At 38.7% G+C, this 22,997-nt stretch overlaps 1 protein-coding gene and 1 pseudogene across 1 annotated transcript; both read right to left on the bottom strand.

Annotated features, from left to right (window-relative positions):
• Positions 1 to 4,654: 4,654 nt before the first annotated feature.
• LOC149131800 (uncharacterized) lies at positions 4,655 to 5,599 on the bottom strand (annotated as a pseudogene).
• An 11,322-nt stretch (positions 5,600 to 16,921) lies between these two features.
• LOC106878817 (uncharacterized) lies at positions 16,922 to 17,419 on the bottom strand. Its single transcript, XM_014928158.1, has one exon. It carries the CDS (start codon positions 17,417 to 17,419, stop codon positions 16,922 to 16,924), a length of 498 nt encoding a protein of 165 aa, XP_014783644.1.
• Positions 17,420 to 22,997: the final 5,578 nt, after the last annotated feature.

Here is a 22,997-nt window from a genome sequence, read left to right as displayed (position 1 = left end):
TGTCGACCTTCTAAAAAAAGCGTACCTTGACAAACCTTCAACTCCCGTGGACGACGTGCCCGTGTTTCAAATGCCGCACACACCACTATCACCACACACATTGTCAACGCCTTTACCAATGCATACACCAACATCAGCACCATCACAATCACACACACCAACAATTACACCACCTTCGTCGTTGCAAAGGAACCCTAGCGAACCTTATGTCACTAGGTTTGGCAGGACGGTGCATTGGCCCAAGAAATTGGAAAAAACTATTTACGTTTAATTTATTGTGTTTTTACTGGACAATATCAGTTTTTTTTTATTGAACATTTTTCTTCCATTCAGAAAAAAAAACTATGTATCCGGTTCGTAAAAAGTTACACAAGGAAATTTGGAATGTCCATACGCGAGAGGTTGTGGTCAGTTGCGGAGCTGTGGTTGAGCATCGATGCCAGTTTCGACCTGTTGCCTGGTACTAGGTATCTTAGTCGGTTGACTCTTGCTATTTTTCCGGGAAGGGACAGACGTTCGTCGCTGGCTGAAATTCTCTTGTCTGTTCATTTATCGTGGTGAATATGAATCACCTAACAGAATCGAAGAGAGAGATGTGCCGCATTTTCTGCGTGGTTTCGGTGGCCATCTCGCCTCAGACGTCCCTCCAAAAAATTTTTTAAATTTCGTGTTCCACACTCAAAGGGGAGCCATTGTAGTGACGTCATATTGGCGCCAAAAAGGCATAGTCGCCATTGCTGCATCCTTATCCACGCATGCGTGGATTTCAACATCCAAGCGTTCCCGCTTCAATTCTCTCTCTTTACCACGCCAGACAGCGACCAAGCAAGACGTTTAAGCAAGCTCTCTCATTTGAGTGTGGTTGAACGAAGTTGTCTCTACAACGACACCAGCTCGAGGAACAATACATCTACATTTCAGGCTACTCGGAAACCGGACAATTGGAAGCTGTTTTATTTTCCACCATACAATAAATATATGTTGTTGTTGACCAATTTGGAGTTTCTGCGTTCAGTTCACTTCTAATTTAACATAGGAAAGTTAGGTGTACATCTAATGATGTATAACCCACTTTCCTAAAATCTCATTGTGGACTCATTGATGACACAACTTTACTCGCCGTCTCCGGAAAGGATTCTTCTGTCCCCGTTGTGAGCCCTTCTTTATTCGTGGCCGCTTTGGGTGACTCCTACCAACAGTTACTCGCTTCGTTTCCAGAGTTGACTGATGTGTCATTTCATCCGTCAAATCCAGCCATTCCACGAGACATTTCATCACGACCAAGGGACCTCCAGTTTTTTTCCCGACTGCACCGTTTGTCTCCAGAGAAACTCCGGATTGCCCGGGCTGAATTCGAACACATGCTCCAGTTAGGCCTTATTCGTCCCTCCACGTGCCCGTGGGCAGCCCCTTTACACGTAGCCAGGAAGAATGATGCTGATTTTCAACCGTTTGGAGATTTTAGACGTCTTAACACTGTCACTGTCGCAGATCGCTATCCCCTTCCAAATGTGCAGGATTTTTCGTCTACCTTGCACAGCTGTAAGAGTTTTTTCTAAAATCGACTTGGTACGTGCGTACCACCAAATCCCTGTCAACCCCGACGACATTCCAAAGACAGCTGTCACCACACCTTTTGGAGCGTTTTGAATTCTTGTCTATGCCGCTTGGACTTCATAATGCGGCCAGCACGTTCCAAAGGTTCATTGATGAGGTCGTTCGTGGGTTAGATTTTGTCTTCGCATTTGTCGATGACCTTCTAATCGTCAGTGGTACTTTATACCAGCACCTTCAACACTTAACCCAGCTGTTCAACGCCAACGTTCCTATGGTTAAGTGTGTATTCGGTTCTACCTGTTTGGAATTCTTGGGGCATCTCATTGATGCCGACGGTATTCGTCCGCTTCCCTCTAAAGTGAAAGCCATCAGACGCTTGTCTCATCCTCTTTCCTTAAAACAGCTCATAAATTTTATTGGTTTAATTAATTATTATTGTCATTTTATTCCTAACTGTGCGGAGAAGTTGCTTCCCTTGACCCAGCTCTTGAAAGATCAACGGAAAAAAAAGACTCCCAGATAACGCTGTCTACTACAGCCATCTAAACTTTTGAATCTATCAAATCTGACCTTGTTCAAGCATCCGTCCTTGCTCATCCTATTGCAGATGCAAAATTATCACTTACTGTTGACGCGTCATCATCGGCTGTTGCCGCAGTTTTAGAGCAATCCGTCAATAGCCTTCTCTCGCCAGCTGAAAAATGCCGAATTGAGATACAGTCTGTTTGGTAAATAACTCTTAGCAATTTACCTGGCGGTAAAGCATTTCTCTTATCTTCTCAAAAGTAGAGATTTCACTATTTTCACCGACCACAAACCGCTAACGTTCGTTCACTTTGCCAAAACGACCGGTACTCGCCCAGAGAAACCAGGCATTTAGACTACATATAGTTCACTAGTAACATTCGCCACATCGCTGGCACAGACAACATCCACGTCGACGCCTTATCTTGCCTGCCTATCGGTGCATTGTTGTCTCCTGCTTAGCTATGGCTACTGACCAACCCTCCTTGGATTTTCTGGACGTCTCTTCACCAGTTTTCCTGCTACAAGCTTGAACACCTGCATCTGCCTTTTTCTGAAGGAACTATTCTCTTCAATGTTTCTACCGGGTCATTACGACCCCTCGTTCCTGAAAATCACCGTTGTGCTGTTTTTTAAGCACTGCATTCACTGTCACACCCCGGCATTGTAAAGCTTGTCTCGGTTCGCTTTTTCTGGCCGAATATGTCAGTCTGTTACTACTTGGTCACGTGCCTGTCTAGCATGTCAGTATTCCAAGGTGCATCGTCACGTGAGAGCACCTCTTGGACACTTCCAGCCATCGGACACCAGGTTCCGTCACATACACATCGACATGGTTGGTCCTTGGCCGGTCAGTTGCGGATTTACTTATATATTGACCTGCATCGACCGCTTCTCCAGATGGCCTGAAGCCATCCCCCTTGTGGACATTTCCGTGGAATCAGTCGCCAGAGCACTCATCTCCGGGTGGATATCTTGTTTTGGAGTAACCTCTAGAATTACCACTGATCATGGACGCCAATTTGGAGCTTGTCTGTTCCGTGAGCTTTCGAGATTGCTCGGAGTTCAGCACATCCACATTATAAGTTACCATCCCGCCGTGAACGGTATGGTGGAAAGATTCCACCGACAGCTCAAAGCCGGTATTCGCACGGCTCCTGACCCTCATCATTGGTCCGAGTTTCTCTCCATTGTTCTGCTAGGGTGCCGCTCAGCTGTCAAGGAGGATTTAGACTACTTCACTGAGCTCCTGTTTAGCGCCACCTTAGCACTTCCTGGACAAATGTTGGCACCCGTCGACTTACTGAATGCGGACCACACATCTTACGTCACGCGACTCACGTTATTCTTTGCTGATCTGCCACCGATGCTTCCTCGTGACCAGTCTATTTCTTCTACAGTACCTCCGAATATTTCTACTTGGACTCACGTGTTTGTAAGAAATGAGGCCGTCAAGGGACCGCTCACACCTCCTTACACTGGACCCTATCGCGTTCTTAAAAGCACACTGAAACAGTTCACTGTGGACATTTACGGAAAAAAAGAGACTGTCTCTATCGACAGTAAAAAAAGCCTTTTCCGAAACATTTATGCCACTTGCTGACACACCCATCATTCCGCAAACACAGCCACCCCTCCCCCCACAAACACCACCTCTACTCACCAAAACACCAACTACACAAACGCATTCTTCACCTTACAGGACACGTTTTGGCAGATCAGTTCATTGGCCAAAGAAATTGTCTGAGACTATTTACATTTTTTAAGTTTGCCTCGCCAGTGACTGTTCCGGAGAATAAACTCATGTTGTTACAGACACAGCATTCACATTTTCTCTCTTTCTGTAGCATTGTACATATATGCTTTGTTCTATTTGATTGGACACCTTTCTTTGCTGAACGTTTTCCTTGTATTTACTTTAATTGTATTTTTTTTTTCTTTTCAATTTCAATTGTTCATACAACTGTTTTGCCATGGTTCGTTCTTCTGTTCCCTCCTAGTGCACACTCCGCTTACACTACTTTTAATCGACTGCTTCCGGTCTAAGGGGGGGGGGGCTCTGTAGGCGCAGTTATCTCCCCTGACAGCGGCTGCCTAATTAGTTGGACAATAAAGGGCATTACGCAACATTAAGGTTCAGAGATTCATCTCTTCCTCTTTTCGGGACGCGAGACTGTAAAGACATAACCTAGCTGTCTCTCTCACACCACACGCCAGCTATCAGATAGGAAGCAACGCACAGGAGAAGACCATAGCCTCCACGCATCAAACCATTTTCATTTATCATTAAAGCTTGTATATATACATGTGGCCACATTAAAGACATTTAAAGTTACAGCCTTGTTTCATATATATTCTTTATACCGTGATCCTGTCAAATTATATTACAGCCTTCTGAGTAGAGTTACATTAGATGGCTCCACAGCCTATTCTTCTAAAATAGTAACAAGCTGTTAATGCCTAGCTGTCTTCTGATTGGCTAAAATTACCCAAATATCCCAACTTTAATTCCAATTAACACCAGATTCTTTCATTTACGAGATAAAGTAATTGGTTGATCGTAATCAAAATTCAGAGTTGCATTGATACACTAAAATTGAAAGCAATCGGATCAAAATTAAAGGGGGCTCATTTTGCGAATGAGAAAGACTAGATCCATTTTTTAAATTGAAAACGTAAGTTAGAAATGCATTCAATCAATTTCTCGAACAAATCACAATTTTCATATCTCTTGTGCCACATAAATTCATAGAGATATGAATCTACCATAGAACGGTGAGTGCCACAGCGTCGTTTATTACCTCGCTTTATAGAGGCCCACGCACTCTCCACTTGTTGAGTGTGGGTACTATCTTTCGAGTTAACAAACCTAACGCTGTGGTTCACTGTATGCCCTCCACAAATCACTGAAAATTGTGGTTCCTGGAATAATCGAGTGACGTATGCATTCATCCAGTGTGTCATGATTCCGACATGGTGCTGCATACAGAAAAACCTGTCTGGTATCGTGACACACTCCTCCGAAAACCTACTGCTCAGGTAAGACCCTTCTTTGATTGTACTTACGTCTTGAGAAGACTGTTTCGTCGATCTCAACAATCTTCCCAGGACCACCAACTTGAATTGGATAACGGAGCAAGTCCTCTGCACATATTTCTGTAACATAGTTGTTGTAGTCAACAACTGTGCAATGGTTCATCCATAGTTCTTCAACACAAAACTGGACTGAAGTCAATTCCTTAACCCATGAGTAAAGGAAGAGCACTACAGTCCTAAGAGGAGGGGTCCCACCTTCAAACCACGTGTCTCTCCTCACTGACACAAACTCCATGCATTCTTAGCATGAGCATCGCCAGTAGACATCCCCATCACATCTTTTTGTACTCATAACCTGCTTCTTCCTAGTACATAATTTTCTTTTTGGTATAACACCCTTTTCTTGTAGGTATGACACAGCTTCCTCGTCTGTCTTCAGTGTCTTCATCATAGACACGAGGTTACCAGTGCTTGTTGTCATAATCAAAAAGATCGGGAAAATTTCCAGGTAGAACAGTAGAACATAGCGTCAACAAGTGGTTTCAGTTTCAATATATTTGTCAACACGTGCTTTATCTAATTTCTCATGTTCTGCTTGTTACTATGGAAACAGGCATGAATGTGTCTGTGGTTTACGATTAGCTAAAATTACCAAAAATTCCAAATTTTAATAGCTAATAAGTCTTTATTTATCGATTTATAGCAAAAATGATTTTCATGGCATTCATTAGCTTATAAAACTGTATCATTACACTGAATATGAAATTAATTCGAACAGAAATTGACTCTGACGCTGACAGCCAAACAGAAAAGATCTAAAATTCCCCACAAATGGTTTCAATACAGTTTTAAGAGAAATATTTGGAAGAATTAGATGAAAGTTCTCCGATAATTTTTCTTTCATGTAAATAAATGTTTATGTTAGTTTAAAAATTTGCCAGTAAAATCTTATAAAATGACAGACAATGTTCTAAAAAATGTACCAGTTTATATGTTATATATGAAAATAAAAATTGTATCTATCTTACCCGGAACTACAATCATTTCAGAGCTTTGGCGTGCATATGATAAAGTAAATCAACTTGGTTATGAACATTTAAGGTACAATCATTCTGTTAATTTTGTTGGTCCTGTGACATTTTCTACAACTAATCACGTTGAATCTTTGTGGAAGCATGCAAAAAACAGAAACAAAAGAGAAAATGGAACTGCTCGAAGTTTATTGGGTTCACACCTCATTGAATTTATGTGGCGCTATGAATTCAAAGATGAAGCATTCCAAAAATTGTTGGAACATATTTGTTACAAATATCCTTGCAATTGAAGCAATTTACAAATTACTGTTTTAAATGTTGTTTTATGCCCCCCAACCCTATTTTCCCCCCACATTTTTTTTTACAATCGATTTATTGGCGCAATTTGTTTTTCTCATATCGGCCGCATATCATATATGCCAGTACCAGGACTCGTAAAAAGCATCATTCGAGCGTGATCGTTGCCAATGTCAGTGGCACTTAAAAAGCACCCACTACACTCTTGGAGTGGTTGGCGTTAGGAAGAGCATCCAGCTGTAGAAACCTTGCCAGAACAGATTGGAGCCTGGTGCAGCCTCCTGGCTTGCCAGTCCTCAATCAAAACGTCCAACCCATGCCAGCATGGAAAGCAGACGTTAAACGATGATGATGGTGATGGTGATGATGATGATGATGATGATGATATATAATATATTGCTATCCCATTGAAAGTTTAGGTAAACTTCGTCTCTCTCTCTCTCCCCCTCTCTCTCTCTCTCTCTCTCTCTCCCTCCCTCTCTCTCTCTCTCTCTCTCCCTCTCTCTCTCTCTCTCTCTCTCTCTCTCTCTCTCTCTACACACAAAAATGAAACGCATTAGTTATCTGATTTCGGCGCCAAAAATTGCAAAGGGGGAAGTGGGTTTACTTTTCAGATCTGTTCTGCAATCTGGGATTATAATATATTATATATATTATATCCAGTGATTTTAAGGGGTATGAAAAAGATATTTTGTTTTAATATTATACTTTTACTTGCTTCACACTTATACACAAACTTTAACGTGTTTTCTCCATAAACTTCTTTACCACTAACTTCTATAGCCTCTTCATTATCATTTATTCTTTTCAAACTTGTTTGAATTTTCAATCTAATGTAATCCATACTCTCTCGAAAACGTATTTCTGCAAAATTTAAAAATATGGATAAAGAAGGAAACAGCAAAAAAATATTTGAAAATGGGGGATGGCTTGAAGTTTCCGAGGGTTCCACCCCCACCTCACCCCGTTTTCCGGACCCCAAAAAGGGTTTTGTGGCATATTAGCAGGTCACCGTAATTCAGTCAACGGGAAAAAAATTCCAAAGATTCCGGGATAGCTGAAGTCCGGTTTCCCACCCTGCCTTTTTTCGAACAAAAATAAGGTTTTTCCCCCGGCATATTAGGAGGTCAGGGTACTTGATTCCACGCAAAAAATCCGAGTTCCTTTTTTTTTTTCTTAGTGAAAATCTTGCGGGTGAAAGTATCAAAATTTACCTTTGTGGGGTCAATATACAGTTTATGTCCCGGTCACGAAAACAAAAAACCCAGCCTACTAAGTGTAAAATAAATGTGTAGAAAACGAATATGAAAAAAAAATTTGCGCAAACGAACGCGGGGAGAGGACTTTCGGAAAATTCACAAGATCCGATTTTTCCCCTCATAACTTTCAGGAAAATGGATATATATTTATGAAATTTTATAGAAATACCGTTCAAATGGCACAGATTACGAATATAAAGAAATTTCTGGGGAAAATGTTTTCCCAAGGGAGAGGATTTCGGAAAATTCACATGATCTGTTTTTTTTCTCTCATAACTTTCAGGAAAATGGATATCTTTTAATGAAATTTTACAGAAATACCTTTCAAACAGCATAGATTACGATTATGAAAAAAATTTCTGGGGAAAATGTTTCCGAAGGGGTGAGGAGAGGACTGTCGGAAAGTTCACACGATCCGGTTTTTTTCCCTCGTAACTTTCAGGATCTAGTTTAACACCCGGTCATGAAAACGAAAAAAACCCAGTCTCCTATGTATAAAACAACGTGTAGAAAACGAATATGAAAGCAAAAATTTGCGCAAATGAGCGGGGGTGGGGAGAGGACTTTTGGAAAATTTACATTGTCCAATTTTTTCCTTCATAACTTTCAGGAAAATGGATATATGTTAATGAAATTTTATAGAAATACCGTTCAAATGGCACAGATTACGATTATAAAGAAATTTCTGGGGAAAATGTTTTCCGAAGGGGTAGGGAGAGGACTGTCGGAAAGTTCACACGGTCCGTTTTTTCCCCTCATAACTTTCAGGATCTAGTTTAGCACCCGGTCACTAAAACGAAAAGACCTTAGTCTACTAGGTGAAAAGAAACGTGTAGAAAACAAATATGAAAACAAAAATTTGCGCAAATGAACAGGGCGAGGGGGAGAGGACTTTCAGAAAATTCACACGGTCCGATTTTTCCCTCGTAACTTTCAGGAAAATATCTTTCAATGAAATTTTGCAGAAACACCTTTCAAGTGACATAGATTACGATTATAAAGAAATTTCTGGGGAAAATGCTTGTCCTGAAAGTTATGAGGGCAAAAATTGGATCGTGTAAATTTTCCGAAAGTCCCCCCACCCCCGTTCGTTAGCGCAAATTTTTGTTTTTCTATTCGTTTTTTTACACGTTCTTTTACACCTATTAGACTGGGGTTTTATCGTTTTGGTGAATGGGCGCTAAACTAGATCCTGAAAGTTATGAGGAAAAAATCGTCCTCTCCCCGCCCTTTCGGAAAACATTTTCCTCCACAGATTTCTTTATAATCGCAATTCATGCTGTTTGAAAGGTGTTTTTGTAAAATTTCATTAGCATATATGTATCCATTTTCCTGAAAATTATGAGGGAAAAAATCGGATCGTGTGAATTTCCGAAATCCTCTCCCCCACCCACCCCCGTTCGTTTGCGCAAGTTTTTGTTTTCATATTCTCGTTTCATTAAAAGAATACCTATTTTCCAGAAAGTAATGAGAAGGAAAATGTCGGGTCCTGTGAATTTTTCGAAACTCCTCTCCCCAATCCATCGGAAAAGTTTTTCCAACAAATCTTTACATACACTCAATCTACAGGGTATAAGCGATTATTTGGTGAAACTTTCGTTTAAAAGTATCCGTTTTTCTCGAAGTTATGAGGCAACAAAGTCGGTGGGGTATTGAACTGTAGTTATGCTTTTTTTCAATAAAAGTGAACGTTAATGAGTTAACGTTAACTTCCGTTACCTTTTCAAAGAATTAACGGATTAACGATTAACGGAGTTAACTTTTGGATTAACGGTGCTAACCTCTGTGTATATAGTATTTTGCGAGTGAAGTGAGTTTTCATCACTAGCTGGTGATTAACGCTGAGGACGGGTAACCACCCAGAAACTCGAGTCCGTGTGTATCACGTTAGGCTAGGGATGGGAGCGATGACCTCCCCTCGCAAATACTAATCGAACACAGAATGGTCCGTTCACTACTGATGGTACCTCTCTCTAACTCGAGTTGTCACTAACTGACTAACTGATTTTTACTTGGGGTTTCTTGTTTTTATAACTATCTAGAAGAATAGACATATGGATTTCGTTGATGGTACTTGTTATCTTAATTCTAGCTTTTAGTGAAGTAGAAGAGGTTAGAAGGGTCAAGTGGTGAAGAAATTATTTCGCTTAGCATCTGGCAAATGTAAACTGCTATCAAAGAAAAACTCTTGTTTTGCCGTGAGAAAAGTTCTGTTGAAGTGTTAATTTAAATTTGGCTATGGTGGATCGAATCCACTTCATGCCTGCAAGATTCGCTACATCTATATACTCCATTCTATAATGAGTAATTTATATCCTAATGTGAACAACATTACACATCAGCAACTTTCTGTCTTTACGATCACGACAGCGGAATACATTAGTTGGCTGAAAGTACATGACCTCCTCAATCATCCTCTCAACTGTCCTGTATGTGATTGGCCGATGAGAGAAATGATAGACAGCAAGTTGACAGATGGCATTATTAGGTCGTGCGGAAGACTATGTAGAAAAAAATTCCATTCACAAAGCTATCTTCCTTGAAAGTAACAATTTAAGGTGTCACCAAGTAACAGATTTGCTATATTTTGGAGTCCACGGATGTTTGGGATTGGAAATTGCTCATGAATATGACATTGCAAAGGAAGCCTTGGCGGATTGGTGCAACTTTTGCCGTGACATATGCGAGGAATACATACAGCGAGGGAGAGGGGGCAAACAGAATTGTGGAAATTGATGAAAGCGTGTTTGTCAAACGAGAGTATCATGTGGGACATGTGATAAAAACGCAGTGGGTATTCGGAGCAATAGAAAGAGACATCAGAAGGTGTCTCTTAGTGGCAGTAGCAGACCGTACAGCCGACACACTTCTTGCCGTTATACAGGATCATATCTTACCCGCAACTACAATCATTTCAGAGCTTTAGCGTGCATATGATACAATAAATCAGCTTGGTTATGAACATTTAAGGATCAGTGATTCTGTTAATTTTGTTGATCCTGTGACATTTGCTACAACTAATCACATTGAATCTTTGTGAAAGCATGCAAAAAACAGAAACAAAAATAAAATGGAATTACTCGAAGTTTATTGGAATCACACCTCATTGAAGTTATGTGGAGCCATGAATTCAAAAATGAAGCATCCCAAAAATTGTTGGAACGTATTCGTTATAAATATCCTTGCAATTGAAGTAGTTATACAAATTATTGTTTTAAATGTTGTTTTATGCGGAAAAAAAAAATTTTCCGCCACATATTTTTTTACAATTGGTGCAAATGTTTGTTCTCATATTTATTTAATACACATATTATTACACCTATCACACTCGTTTTCTTTTTTGTTTTGGTGGCCGGATGTTCTCTCCACCCGCTCGGAAAAAAAAACAAAGCTTTTTTCTCACAAATTTCTTAATAATCGTAATCCATGCCGTTTGAAAGGTATTGTAGTGAAACTACCTCTCGTCTCTAATACCTATCGCCATTAGATACAAGGCTGCTGTCGCCATTCTTCTCATTTAAATATAAACAAACGCGAACGTAGGGGAAAACATTAACCTTGTCATCACGTGACTGATCATTATTCGAATCGGCAACTTCTTCGAACCTTTCCCGCCAGAACGCAAACTGACCAATCACGGCCCCTAATAAAGTCACGTGATAGAGTAAAGTTCTGAAGCCATTTGGAGCCCTCTTAACGCTATAAATAGATCAACTCATACCCCACAAATTTGTCTCGGTTCAGTTTCTCTTTGAGAACTGTTCCGTGTACCACACGACAGCAGCAGCAGTTCCAGCGACCACTTCAACAGCTTCGTCCAGCCAACGATGACCACCGTCGTCGCCATATCAGCAACACGTTTCTACGACTACTATCCAGCATCATCGTCATGACCAACACGATTACTACCAAGCAGCCTCTACACCACCAGCGTCAACACGACTTACTATGTACACCAAACCAAACCTCCGCGGCACATCTTTCTCTTCGATTCTGTTAGGTGACTTAGCTTCACCACGATAAATAAACAGACAAGAGTTCTTAAACAGACCAGAGTTCTCAGCCAGCGACGAACATCTGTATAACAAGAATCACGGCCCGGCATCGATGCCACGACATCACAACTAGTGATCAGCTCTGCCACACTCAGCCCCCTCACTTTCACATACAGAACTTTTCCTATAGTGTACTAAAGAAACGGTATAATTGCTCACGTGTTATATATTGACTCTCTTTCCATCTGCTGTAATAACTCACATACACATACATGTGTCACTCACATACACACTTTTCTTTGTATGACGGCCTGTCTTTGATTATGTTATTATATGTCGCATTCACACTCTCACACAGACATACATTTTAACGCTACAATAAATATCTCTGTTATTCATCTAATACGGTTGTGGTCTTTCATTGCTGGTCATCTATGTTATCGTCGTATAACATATCATGTATATCATTATTGATATATATAATATTGTGTGTTCGACCGTGTGACACGTTTAAATAAAAGGAGTCCTCTGTTTTTCCATTCGTCACCATTTCTCCTTTTTGAGTTCGCACGGTCGTCCCTTACAATTGGTGACCCCCGACGTTGATTCGTTCATACAGCCCTTCTGATCTGTACAGCCCAACGTGAAAAGTTCACATAACTTTTCCAAAAATGGTGATTAGATGCCAGTAATAGACCAACCGTTCTATAAGTCTTTTTCACTACAATTTTTTTTTCTTATTTCGTCTGTTTGCCTTCGACAAACCGACTGGTGCGAGGCTAGTGTAGTGAAACTACCTCTCGTATCTAATACCTATCGCCATTAGATACAAGGCTGCTGTCGCCATTCTTCTCATTTAAATATAAACAAACGCGAACGTAGGGGAAAACATTAACCTTGTCATCACGTGACTGATCATTATTCGAATCGGCAACTTCTTCGAACCTTTCCCGCCAGAACGCAAACTGACCAATCACGGCCCCTAATAAGGTCACGTGATAGAGTAAAGTTCTGAAGCCATTTGGAGCCCTCTTAACGCTATAAATAGATCAACTCATACCCCACAAATTTGTCTCGGTCTAGTTTCTCTTTGAGAACTGTTTCGTGTACCACACGACAGCAGCAGCAGTTCCAGCGACCACTTCAACAGCTTCATCCAGCCAACGATGACCACCGCCGTCGCCATATCAGCAACACGTTTCTACGACTACTATCCAGCATCATCGTCATGACCAACACGATTACTACCAAGCAGCCTCTACACCACCAGCGTCAACACGACTTACTATGTACACCAAACCAAACCTCCGCGGCACATCTCTCTCTTCGATTCTGTTAGGTGACTCAGCTTCACCACGATAAACAAACAGACAAGAGTTCTCAGCCAGCGACGAACATCTGTATAACAAGAATCACGGCCCGGCATCGATGCCACGACATCACAACTAGTGATCAGCTCTGCCACACTCAGTCCCCTCACTTTCACATACAGAACTTTTCCTATAGTGTACACAAGAACTGGTATATAATTGCTCACGTGTTATTGACTGTCTTTCTATCTGCTGTAAACACTCATACACACATGTATCACTCACATACACACTTTTCTTTGTATGACGGCCTGTCTCTGATTATGTTATTATATGTCGCATTCACACTCTCACACAGACATACATCTTTAACGCCATAATAAATATCTCTATTATTCATCTAATACGGTTGTGGTCTTTCATTACTGGTCATCTATGTTATCGTCGCATAACATATTAGTATATCATCTTCGATATATTATTGTGTGTTCGACCGTGTGACACGTTTAAATAAAAGGAGTCCTCTGTTTTTCCATTCGTCACCATTTCTCCTTTTAGAGTTCGCACGGTCGTCCCTTACAGTATTTATATAAAATTTCATCAAAAGATACCCATTTTCCTAAAAGTTATGAGGGAAAAAATCGGATCTTGTGAATTTTTTGAAAGTCCTCTCACCAGCCCTGGTTCATTTGCGCAAATTTTTGTTTTCAGATTCGTTTACTACACATTTTGGTTAATATAAAGATCTTCACCCGTTAACATATAAAAAAAAAAAAAAACAGCCTGTGTAGAAAATGAATATGACAACAAAAAAAAAATTGCGCAAACGGACTTTCGGAAAATTCACAAGATCCGATTTTTCCGTCATAACTTTCAGGAAAATGGATATATATTGATTTTTTTTTTTACGGAATCCCACGTTTTTGGTCATGGAGGATCCGATTCTGAAAAGTTTTTTTCGAAAATCGCATTTTCAAAATTTCAAGCATGTGGATAACCTTCAAGCAGGCTATCCACATGCTAGAAATAACAGCCAAATCTCACAAAACTACGACAACATAATGAAAGAAATATGTAATCAATCTACTCACCTTCCTGGTAATTTCGTGCAGTAATATGACAAAGTAATTCACGTGAAATTAAAGTTTTTTTTTGAATTTTTTTTCAATCAGTCTACATGGGAAAATGCAGAGATTAAGAATATGGGAAAAAATAAACACAAATTCAATTTTTATTTCAAAATCTTATGAAAAACTCCGATCCAAAATTCCCCCCTCCCCGCCATCCTACTGTCTAAAAGGGAAAATGAACGTTTGTTTCGTCTGTTTCTCTATGCGTTATAGTGAAACAGTAAAAAGATCACGGCAGCGCCCGGTCTCTAAAACGAAAAAAAAAAAAAAACCCAGTATAGTAGGTGTTCATTGTTAGTGCAATTTTGTGAGTTTTGGTTGTTATTTCTAACATGTGGATAACCTGCTTGAAGGCCAAGGCCGTAGAATTGGGAGGGAAGGGGTTGGGGTATATATATATATATATATATATATATATATATATATATATATATATATATATATATATATATATATATATATATATATATATATATATATATATATATATTTTTTTTTTTTGTTGAAAAACTGAAACAAAATTTATTTGTATTTTTCTACGTATTTCGCAAAAAAAAATTAAAATTCCGGAAAAAGTAAAAAATGAAGAGTGGGAGGAGTTGAAGTTTTGAAAATGCAACTTTTGAAAAATTCTTTTTAGAATCGGATCCTCCATAACCAAAAACGTGGGATTCCATAAAAAATAAATAAATATATATCTATTTTCACGAAAGTTATGACGGAAAAATCGGATCTTGTGCATTTTCCAAAAGTCCTCTCCTCACCTACCAGGTTCGTTTGCGCAAATGTCTTTTTTTCATATTCGTTTTCTACACAGTTGTTAACACCCAGCAGGCTGGGTTTTTCCCGTTTTTGTTAACGGGTGAAGATCTTTATATCAACCCATTTTTTTACACCTATTACACTTTTTTTTTGTGACCGGGAGTTAATGTAAACATTAACCTTTTTCAAACTTTTTTCCATTGCACTCAAACAAAAAATAATTTCTTTCTCTTCGAAAGTCCTCTCCTCACCCCCTCAGAAAAAAAAAATCCCCACAAATTTCAGTTAATATACAGTTTAAGCCTCGGTCACGAAAAAAAAAAAAAAAACAGCCTACTAGATGTAAAAAAAAACGTGTAGAAAACGAATATGAAAAAAAGATTTGCGCAAATGAACGGGGGGGGGGGATGAGGAAGAGGAATTTTGGAAAATTCACAAAATCCGATTTTTTCCTTCATAATTTTAAGAAAAATGGATATATATTTATGAAATTTTATAGAAATACCGTTCAAATGGCACAGATTACGATTATAAAGAAATTTCTGGAGAAAATGTTTTCCCAAGGGGTGGGGGGAAGATTTCGGAAAATTCACATGATCCAGTTTTTTCCCTTGTAACTTTCAGGATCTAGTTTAGCACCCGGTCACCAAAACGACAAAAAAAACCTCCTAGTCTAATAGGTGTACAAAAACGTGTAGAAAACGAATATGAAAACAAAAATTAGCGTAAATTTGCAGTTTGAAAGGTGTGTCTGTAGAATTTCATTAAAAGATATCCATTTTCCTGAAAGTTATGAGGGAAAAAAACGGATCATGTAAATTTTCCGAAATCATTTTCTCCAGAAATTTCTTTATATTTGTAATCTGACCCATTTGAACGGTATTTCTATAAAATTTCATTGACATATATCCATTTTCCTAAAAGTTATGAGGAGAAAAATTGGATCTTGTGAATTTATCAAACATTCAATTCAGCTCTTCCAACGCCCATTAGGCTTGTTAACTTACTTATTGGTGACTGAGAGAACTTGTAGTAATTAACTGAAAATATTAAACAAATAAGTGTCTTCTACTATAGCATCGGGCCGACCAAAGCCTTGTGAGTCGATTTGGTAGACAGAAACCAAAAGAAGCCCGTCGTATATATATATATATATATATATATATATATATATATATATATATATATATATATATATATATATATATATATATATATATATATATATATATTGGAAGGTTTGGAGGTGATGTACAGGAATTATATATTAGAAAAAATAGTAAGGTACTCAGATATCTGGATGGTTGTACATTTACAGATTTTTATTAATATGTCACATGTTTTATAAATATTAGCGCTTGCATCTATTCTTGTAGATTTTTCAGATATGATTTCACTTCAGAGGTTTTGTTTCTTTTTATAGTATTATTGAATGTGTAGGGGTGGAGAGAGATATCTAGGATAGTAAAAGAGGGTGAGGAATAGGGGGAAAGTGAGAAAGAGAGTGTGTGTGTGAGTGTTTTTGTGTTGGTGTGTGTGTGTGCGTATGTGTGTGCGTGCGTGTATGTGTGTGCGTGCCTGTGTATCTGAAAGGAGTGTCAATGGTTGTGATTTTCCAGTTTTCAGCCATTCAGTTTGGGTGAGAATTTTGTTATGAAGTATTTTTCCATATTTTTCCTGAAGGATGTGTCGTTCCTTGGGCATTTATAGAAGGGCGTGTTTGTGAGTCGGTCACTATGCTGCATATGCATCTTGCCATACTATATGGAATGTTTCTTTTTATGTGGGATGGGTGGTAGGAGTAGAAATTTAAATATTGGTGTGAGTCGGTTTTTTGTAGTAGATGTCTGTTGTGACGATGGCGTTGTGTATCTTGATGTTGATGTCTAGTAAGGGAAGTTTGTTGTAGTTGGTATCTATCGTGAAGTGGATAGATAGGTGTAGTGTGTTGAGGATGTTGTGGAATGTTCGTAGATCATCTTCTGATCTGTTCCAAAAGATGAAACAGTCATCAAGTTAGCGTTTCCATTTTTTCTTGATATCTTCTCTGAAGTTGTGTTCGAAGACGTTCCCTATTTCATCGTATAGTTTGTTCTCAAGGAAACCCATCACTAGGTTGGCATATGGAGGTACGAATTTCGTACCCATAGCCGTGCCCTTTATCTGTCGGTATGACTTGTTGTTAAATGAGAATGTGTTCTCTTCAAGTATTAATTGGGTAGCTTTGGTGATAAAGTTTGTTTTGAAACGTTTATCTATGAGTTCCCTGTATTTTCCTACCCAGTATTTTATCGCTTCCAGACCCAGGATGCGTGGTATGTTTATGTATAAGTTTGTGACATCGAAGCTTGCAAGTATGGTGTTTTTCGGAACCGTATTTGGAATGTGTATGAGGAAGTCTATGTCATCTCTTATGTAGCTTGGTATCAGTGGGCATAAAGGTTTGAGAAGTACATCTGTGAAGTGGCTTAGTTGCTGTGTTGGTGCTTGGGGCCCTGCAACTATGGGTCTCATTGTGAGGTCTGCAGGTCTTTGTATTCTTATATAATGGTTCCTCTGTCATTTATGGCTCTCTGTATTTCAGAGTTTTTATGAATTTTAGGTAATCCATAAAAATTGCTTTCTTTGGTTCTTGAGTTGCATAAATAGTTTTCCTCCTTGTCGGTAAAGGAGTCCTGGTATTCATTGATTAATGTTCCAATTTTTTTTAATGTTGCTTTCTCCAGTTGTGTTGATTCCTCTTTGTAGTATGTTTGGTTATTAAATATCTCCAGTATCTTTTCTTTGTAGTAATCTGTATCCATAATTGCTATTGCTCCACACTGATGGCAACTCTTTGAAAAACAACTTTCTTCTAAACAATGCCCCAACTTAAATAGTCACCTGGTTTTGCCATTTTAAAGGGCAAAAATAAACTTGTCATTGAAAGAACTGACCAGCCTTAAACACAATTTTCTTCTTTCTTCTTTTTTCACCTCTTTCCCATTGACACTCTTTTCAGATACACAGGCACGCACACACACACACGCACGCACACACACACACACACACACACACACCAACACAAAAACACTCACACACACAAAAACACACACACTCTCACTTTCCCCCCATTGCTCACCCTCTTTTACTAACCTATATATCTCTCTCCACCCCTACACATTCAATAATACTATAAAAAGAGACAAATCCTCTGAAGTGAAATCATATCTGAAGAATCTACAAGAATAGATGCAAGCGCTAATATTTATAAAACATGTGACAAAATAAAAATCTGTAAATGTACAACCATCCAGATATCTGAATACCTTATAATTTTTTCTAATATATATATATATATATCATCATCATCATCATCATCATCATCATCATCGTTTAACGTTCGCTTTCCATGCTAGCATGGGTTGGACGATTTGACTGAGGACTGGTGAACCAGATGGCTACACCAGGCTCCAATCTGATTTGGCAGAGTTTCTACAGCTGGATGCCATTCCTAATGCCAACCACTCCGAGAGTGTAGTGGGTGCTTTTACGTGCCACCGGCACGAAGGCCAGTCAGGCGGTACTGGCAACGGCCACGCTCAAAATGGTATATTTTACGTGCCACTTGCACGGGAGCCAGTCCAGCGGCACTGGCAACTACCTCACTCGAATGTCTTTTCACGTGCCAGGAAGGCAACGCTGGTAACGATCACGCTCATATATATGTATATGCATATGTATGTATGTATGTATGTATGTATGTATGTAATTGTGTGCATGTCTGTGTTTGTCCCCCACCACCACTACCATCACTTGACAACCGATGATGGTGTGTTTACATCCTCGTAACTTAGCAGTTCGGCAAAAGAGAGTGATAGACCAAGTACTAGGCTTACAAAGAATAAGTCCTGTTTGACTAAAGGTGGTGCTCCAGCATGGCTGCAGTCAAATGACTGAAACAAGTAATAGAATAAAAGAATAAACATGGAAGGAATCAGATAGTGGCGAGATGTGATAAAAACAACAGCTAAATTGCCCTTATCTTTTTTTACATAGTGAAACCATATCCAACACCGTATTTATGAATTTGTTTCTCTCACCATGATACATGGGATCTTTTTTAAAACTTTTCCTATTACTCAAACAAAAAATAAATGAATCTTTTTTTCTTTTTTTTTATTTGTTTCAGTAATTTTGACTGCACCCATGCTGGAGCACCACAATTAGTCGAACAAATCGACCCCAGGACTTATTCTTTGTAAGCCTAGCACTTATTCTATCGGTCTGTTTTGCCGAACTGCCAAGTTACGGGGATGTAAATGAACCAACATCGGTTGTCAAGCGATGGCGGAAGGGACAAACACAGACACAAACACACACACAAATATACATACATATGTATATATATATATATATATATATATATATATATATATAGTTTTAGGGAAAAGAGCCAAGGTTCATGAACACATCGATGAAAATACAGTCACATATAGAAAAATTAATAAGTAAAAGCACAATAAATAAGTATAATTGAATTTAATTGAGTTTTTACCTGTAAATTTGGATTTTTATCCCTAATAATAATATATATATATATATATATATATATATATATATATGAGTGTGTGTGTGTGTAAAAATTAACACTTCCTTCTCCAAACTTAGATTTGAAACCGAATCTAAGGATTCTCGCTCGTCCAAACCACCATGATCAACAGACGCAAAAAAAAGGTCTCCTTTGTCTTGTCAAAAAATGATAAATCATCTCCCTTTGACCTATGACCTCAGTCATGTCAGCCGAAGTTCAAATGGACAGGAGCTGACCTATCTCCTGTAGTATGTCCGTCCTTCTATTGCTCTGAATGAAGATCAACTCACCTCTTTCGCTGCCCTGAAAAAAGCATTATCCAACGCTACCATGTTGGTGTATCTAAAACCAGATGCCCCACTGTGTGTACTCGTTGATGCATCCAATTCCAGAGTTGGAGGTGTGCTACAGCAGCTTGTTGATGGCATATGGCAACCGTTGTCCTTCTTTTCTAAGCGGATATCAGAGAATGTACTAAGTGCTGTGTCTCGTGCCAAAAAGCGAAAATCTACTGACACATAAAATCACCAATCGGTTCCTTTTCACAACCCGACGCACCATTTCAGCACATACACATTGACATCGTGGGACCTCTACCACCTTCACAGAATTGTACACACCTGCTCACCTGTGTGGATCGTTTTTCACAGTGGCCTAAAGCTTGGCCCTTATCTGATACTTCGGCAGAAGCAGTCACCAAGACGCTGATATCCCAATGGGTTTCGTGTTTTGGCACACCCGCAATTATCACCACCGACAGAAGACGTCAGTTCGATTCCCACCTCTTCACCGAGCTGACTCATCTCCTCGGATGCAAACACACCCACACTACAGCTTACCACTTTGCAGCAAATGGCATGGTCGAACACTTTCACAGCCTACTCAAGGCAGCTATAAAAGTATCTTCAGACTGTTCTAACTGGTTGGAACATCTCCCTCTCATCCTCACAGTCTTCTGTAACATAACGTAAAATTGTTGACAGTTGTGAATATGCTGAGACATCAGATGTCTCATCAACAAGAATAGAAACAAACTTAGCTTGCTCAATTTCCTTTTGCATCTCATTCAACATTACTTTATGAATTGCATCGATCAAGTCATTTTGAATTCTGTTTGACAGACTGGTGAAGATAGAAGCTGTATCTAGATGACTTTCCATTTTTTTGTCATATTTACTGATTAAATATACGAGTTCTTTATAATTTCCACGATTATTAGAGCCTTCAGATTCAAAATGACCCCGAAAAGATAATTCCTGGAGGCCTAAAAAAATAACAACATCGATCAATCTTTGCAGAATGGATCTGTTTCGTCTAACTTTCTCATTATGATGTTGTATGCTTTGATTTTTACAAGCATCTAATTGTAAGTCTATGCGAACATTCCCGAATATTTTAAGATCTATCAAAGATTTTATATGCTTTTGAGAACGCTCATGCTTTAGCATAGCCATATGTAAATTATTTAGATCATCATAGCTTTTATCATTTCAAACATTCTTTTCTAAGCAAAAAAGTAAACAAAACGGAAAAATAACGTTAGTTAAATTAATTTAAGATTAATTAGTTACTTCTGAAATAAGAAATATAATATAGATAATATTTTTATTTTCAGAACACTCCAAAAATATAATAGTGCAGACAGATGTTTTGGATAAAAAATTCAAACTTACCACCAGGCTTTTCCAAGAATTATGGCTAATCATAGTAGTTCTTGAGAACTGCTCTAGTTCCGGTCAAAAAATGGAACCAGCTTAGCAACAATTCTACACTAACAAAGCATGACTTGCTAATAAATTTGTCGAGTCTCTGACAGAGAGAGGAAAGGGGTACAAAATATTTCAAATGCTCTATCGTCTTAGCATATCTTTTAACAGGTCACTAAGAGAGAGAAAGAGAGAGAGAGAGGAAGGAAGAACAAACTAACAGAGACAGATAGGGAGTGTCTACATGCTGGTCTTCTCAAAGCATACCTTCTCAAAGCAAAAGTACTAGTCACTGAGAGAAGGGAAGGGGAGACAGAATATTTCGAAAACAACTGGACGGATTTTCTTTGAAACAAAGTAACTATTTTATCTAATTTTTCGATGATATGGATAAAAATCACAGACATGCAGCGCATACTTTGCATACCTGAGAGTGCACGCCCCTGTAACCCAAATGACTGTATCAACCAAAAGAAATCAATTAACATTTTGTATAAAAAAAAAAAGAAAAAAAACTTTTCTACATCTATGCAAAACATTTTTATGAACATTGACTGAAAATTTTACAAACGAACTTTTCTACGAACATTTTTCATTTTTCTGTCAATTCCTTGCATGTACATACGTTTTGCTTTCTTTTAAAAATGTTTTACCTTCTTTTAAATGTTTTGCTCCTTGTATGCTTACACACACTTGCAACACTCACATTCTCATGTGTGCTATCACTGGATCTTTTGCGCCTCTGAAAGACACCTTGCCTCTATTAGACCTCTAATGGGTCGAGTAATCAATAGACGCACATCTCTTTCAGCACGTCAACATGTTTCTGCCTGAGCACATATACATATATGTATTACCTACCATATTGCACACACCAACAGTGAATCTTTTTTGCTTCATATTTTTATACTTTTATTTCTTTCACGTCCCATGTTTTTGACATATCTTCATTTGTCTGTTACACTGTATAATTTGTTTTCTGCATACACACAAAATAACATTTCCAATATCCTTCGATCTCTGTGGCTTTCTCATAAGAAGTGGGGTAGTGTAAAAATTAACACTTCCTTCTCCAAGCTTAGATTCGAAACCGAATCTAAGGATTCTCGCTTGTCCAAACCACCATGATCAACAGGCGCGAAAAACGGTTTCCTTTATTTTATCAAAAAATGATAAATCAACTCCTCTCCCTTTGACCTATGACCTCAGCCATGTCAGGCGAAGTTCAAATGGACAGGAGCTGACCTATTTAGGCGCAATCTCTGCTACAGTATGTCTGTCCTTCTAGCTGCCACAGCGATTATAAAATACCGTGGTCAACAGAGAGACAGACAGAAAGGCCTAGGACGCAGACAAGCAGAGAACTAGAGAAATATTCAAAAGAAGGTTCATGGCAGACTATTTTCTCAGATGAACGACACACACACAAAAACATATTCAGTTCTGACATATCACGTCCAAAGATGTGCCCTGTTTCTATTACTAGCAACTCATAGCAGTTGTCAACAATTACATGTAGTGAAGAATATTGTATACAAAAGGCAAATGCAAGTACAGTAAAAAATTATTTTAACTTTGAATCGATATCATTTATTTGTTTACTTCAAAGGCATCCACATGCCTATCACATTTGTTCACCTTAACACATACTGATACACACTTAACCACTACATATACTCTTTACTCTTACTTTTTTACTTGTTTCAGTCATTTTGTCGAATCAAATCAACCCTAGGACTTATTCTTTGTAAGCCTAGTACTTATTCTATCGGTCTGTTTTGCCGAACCGCTAAGTTACGGGGATGTAAACACA

Source organism: Octopus bimaculoides, chromosome 19 (genome assembly GCF_046866305.1).
Source record: "Octopus bimaculoides isolate indiv1 chromosome 19, ASM4686630v1, whole genome shotgun sequence".
Lineage (NCBI taxonomy): Eukaryota > Metazoa > Mollusca > Cephalopoda > Octopoda > Octopodidae > Octopus > Octopus bimaculoides.
Note: the sequence above shows the minus strand (reverse complement) of the source record. Positions and strands in the feature narration are given on the sequence as shown.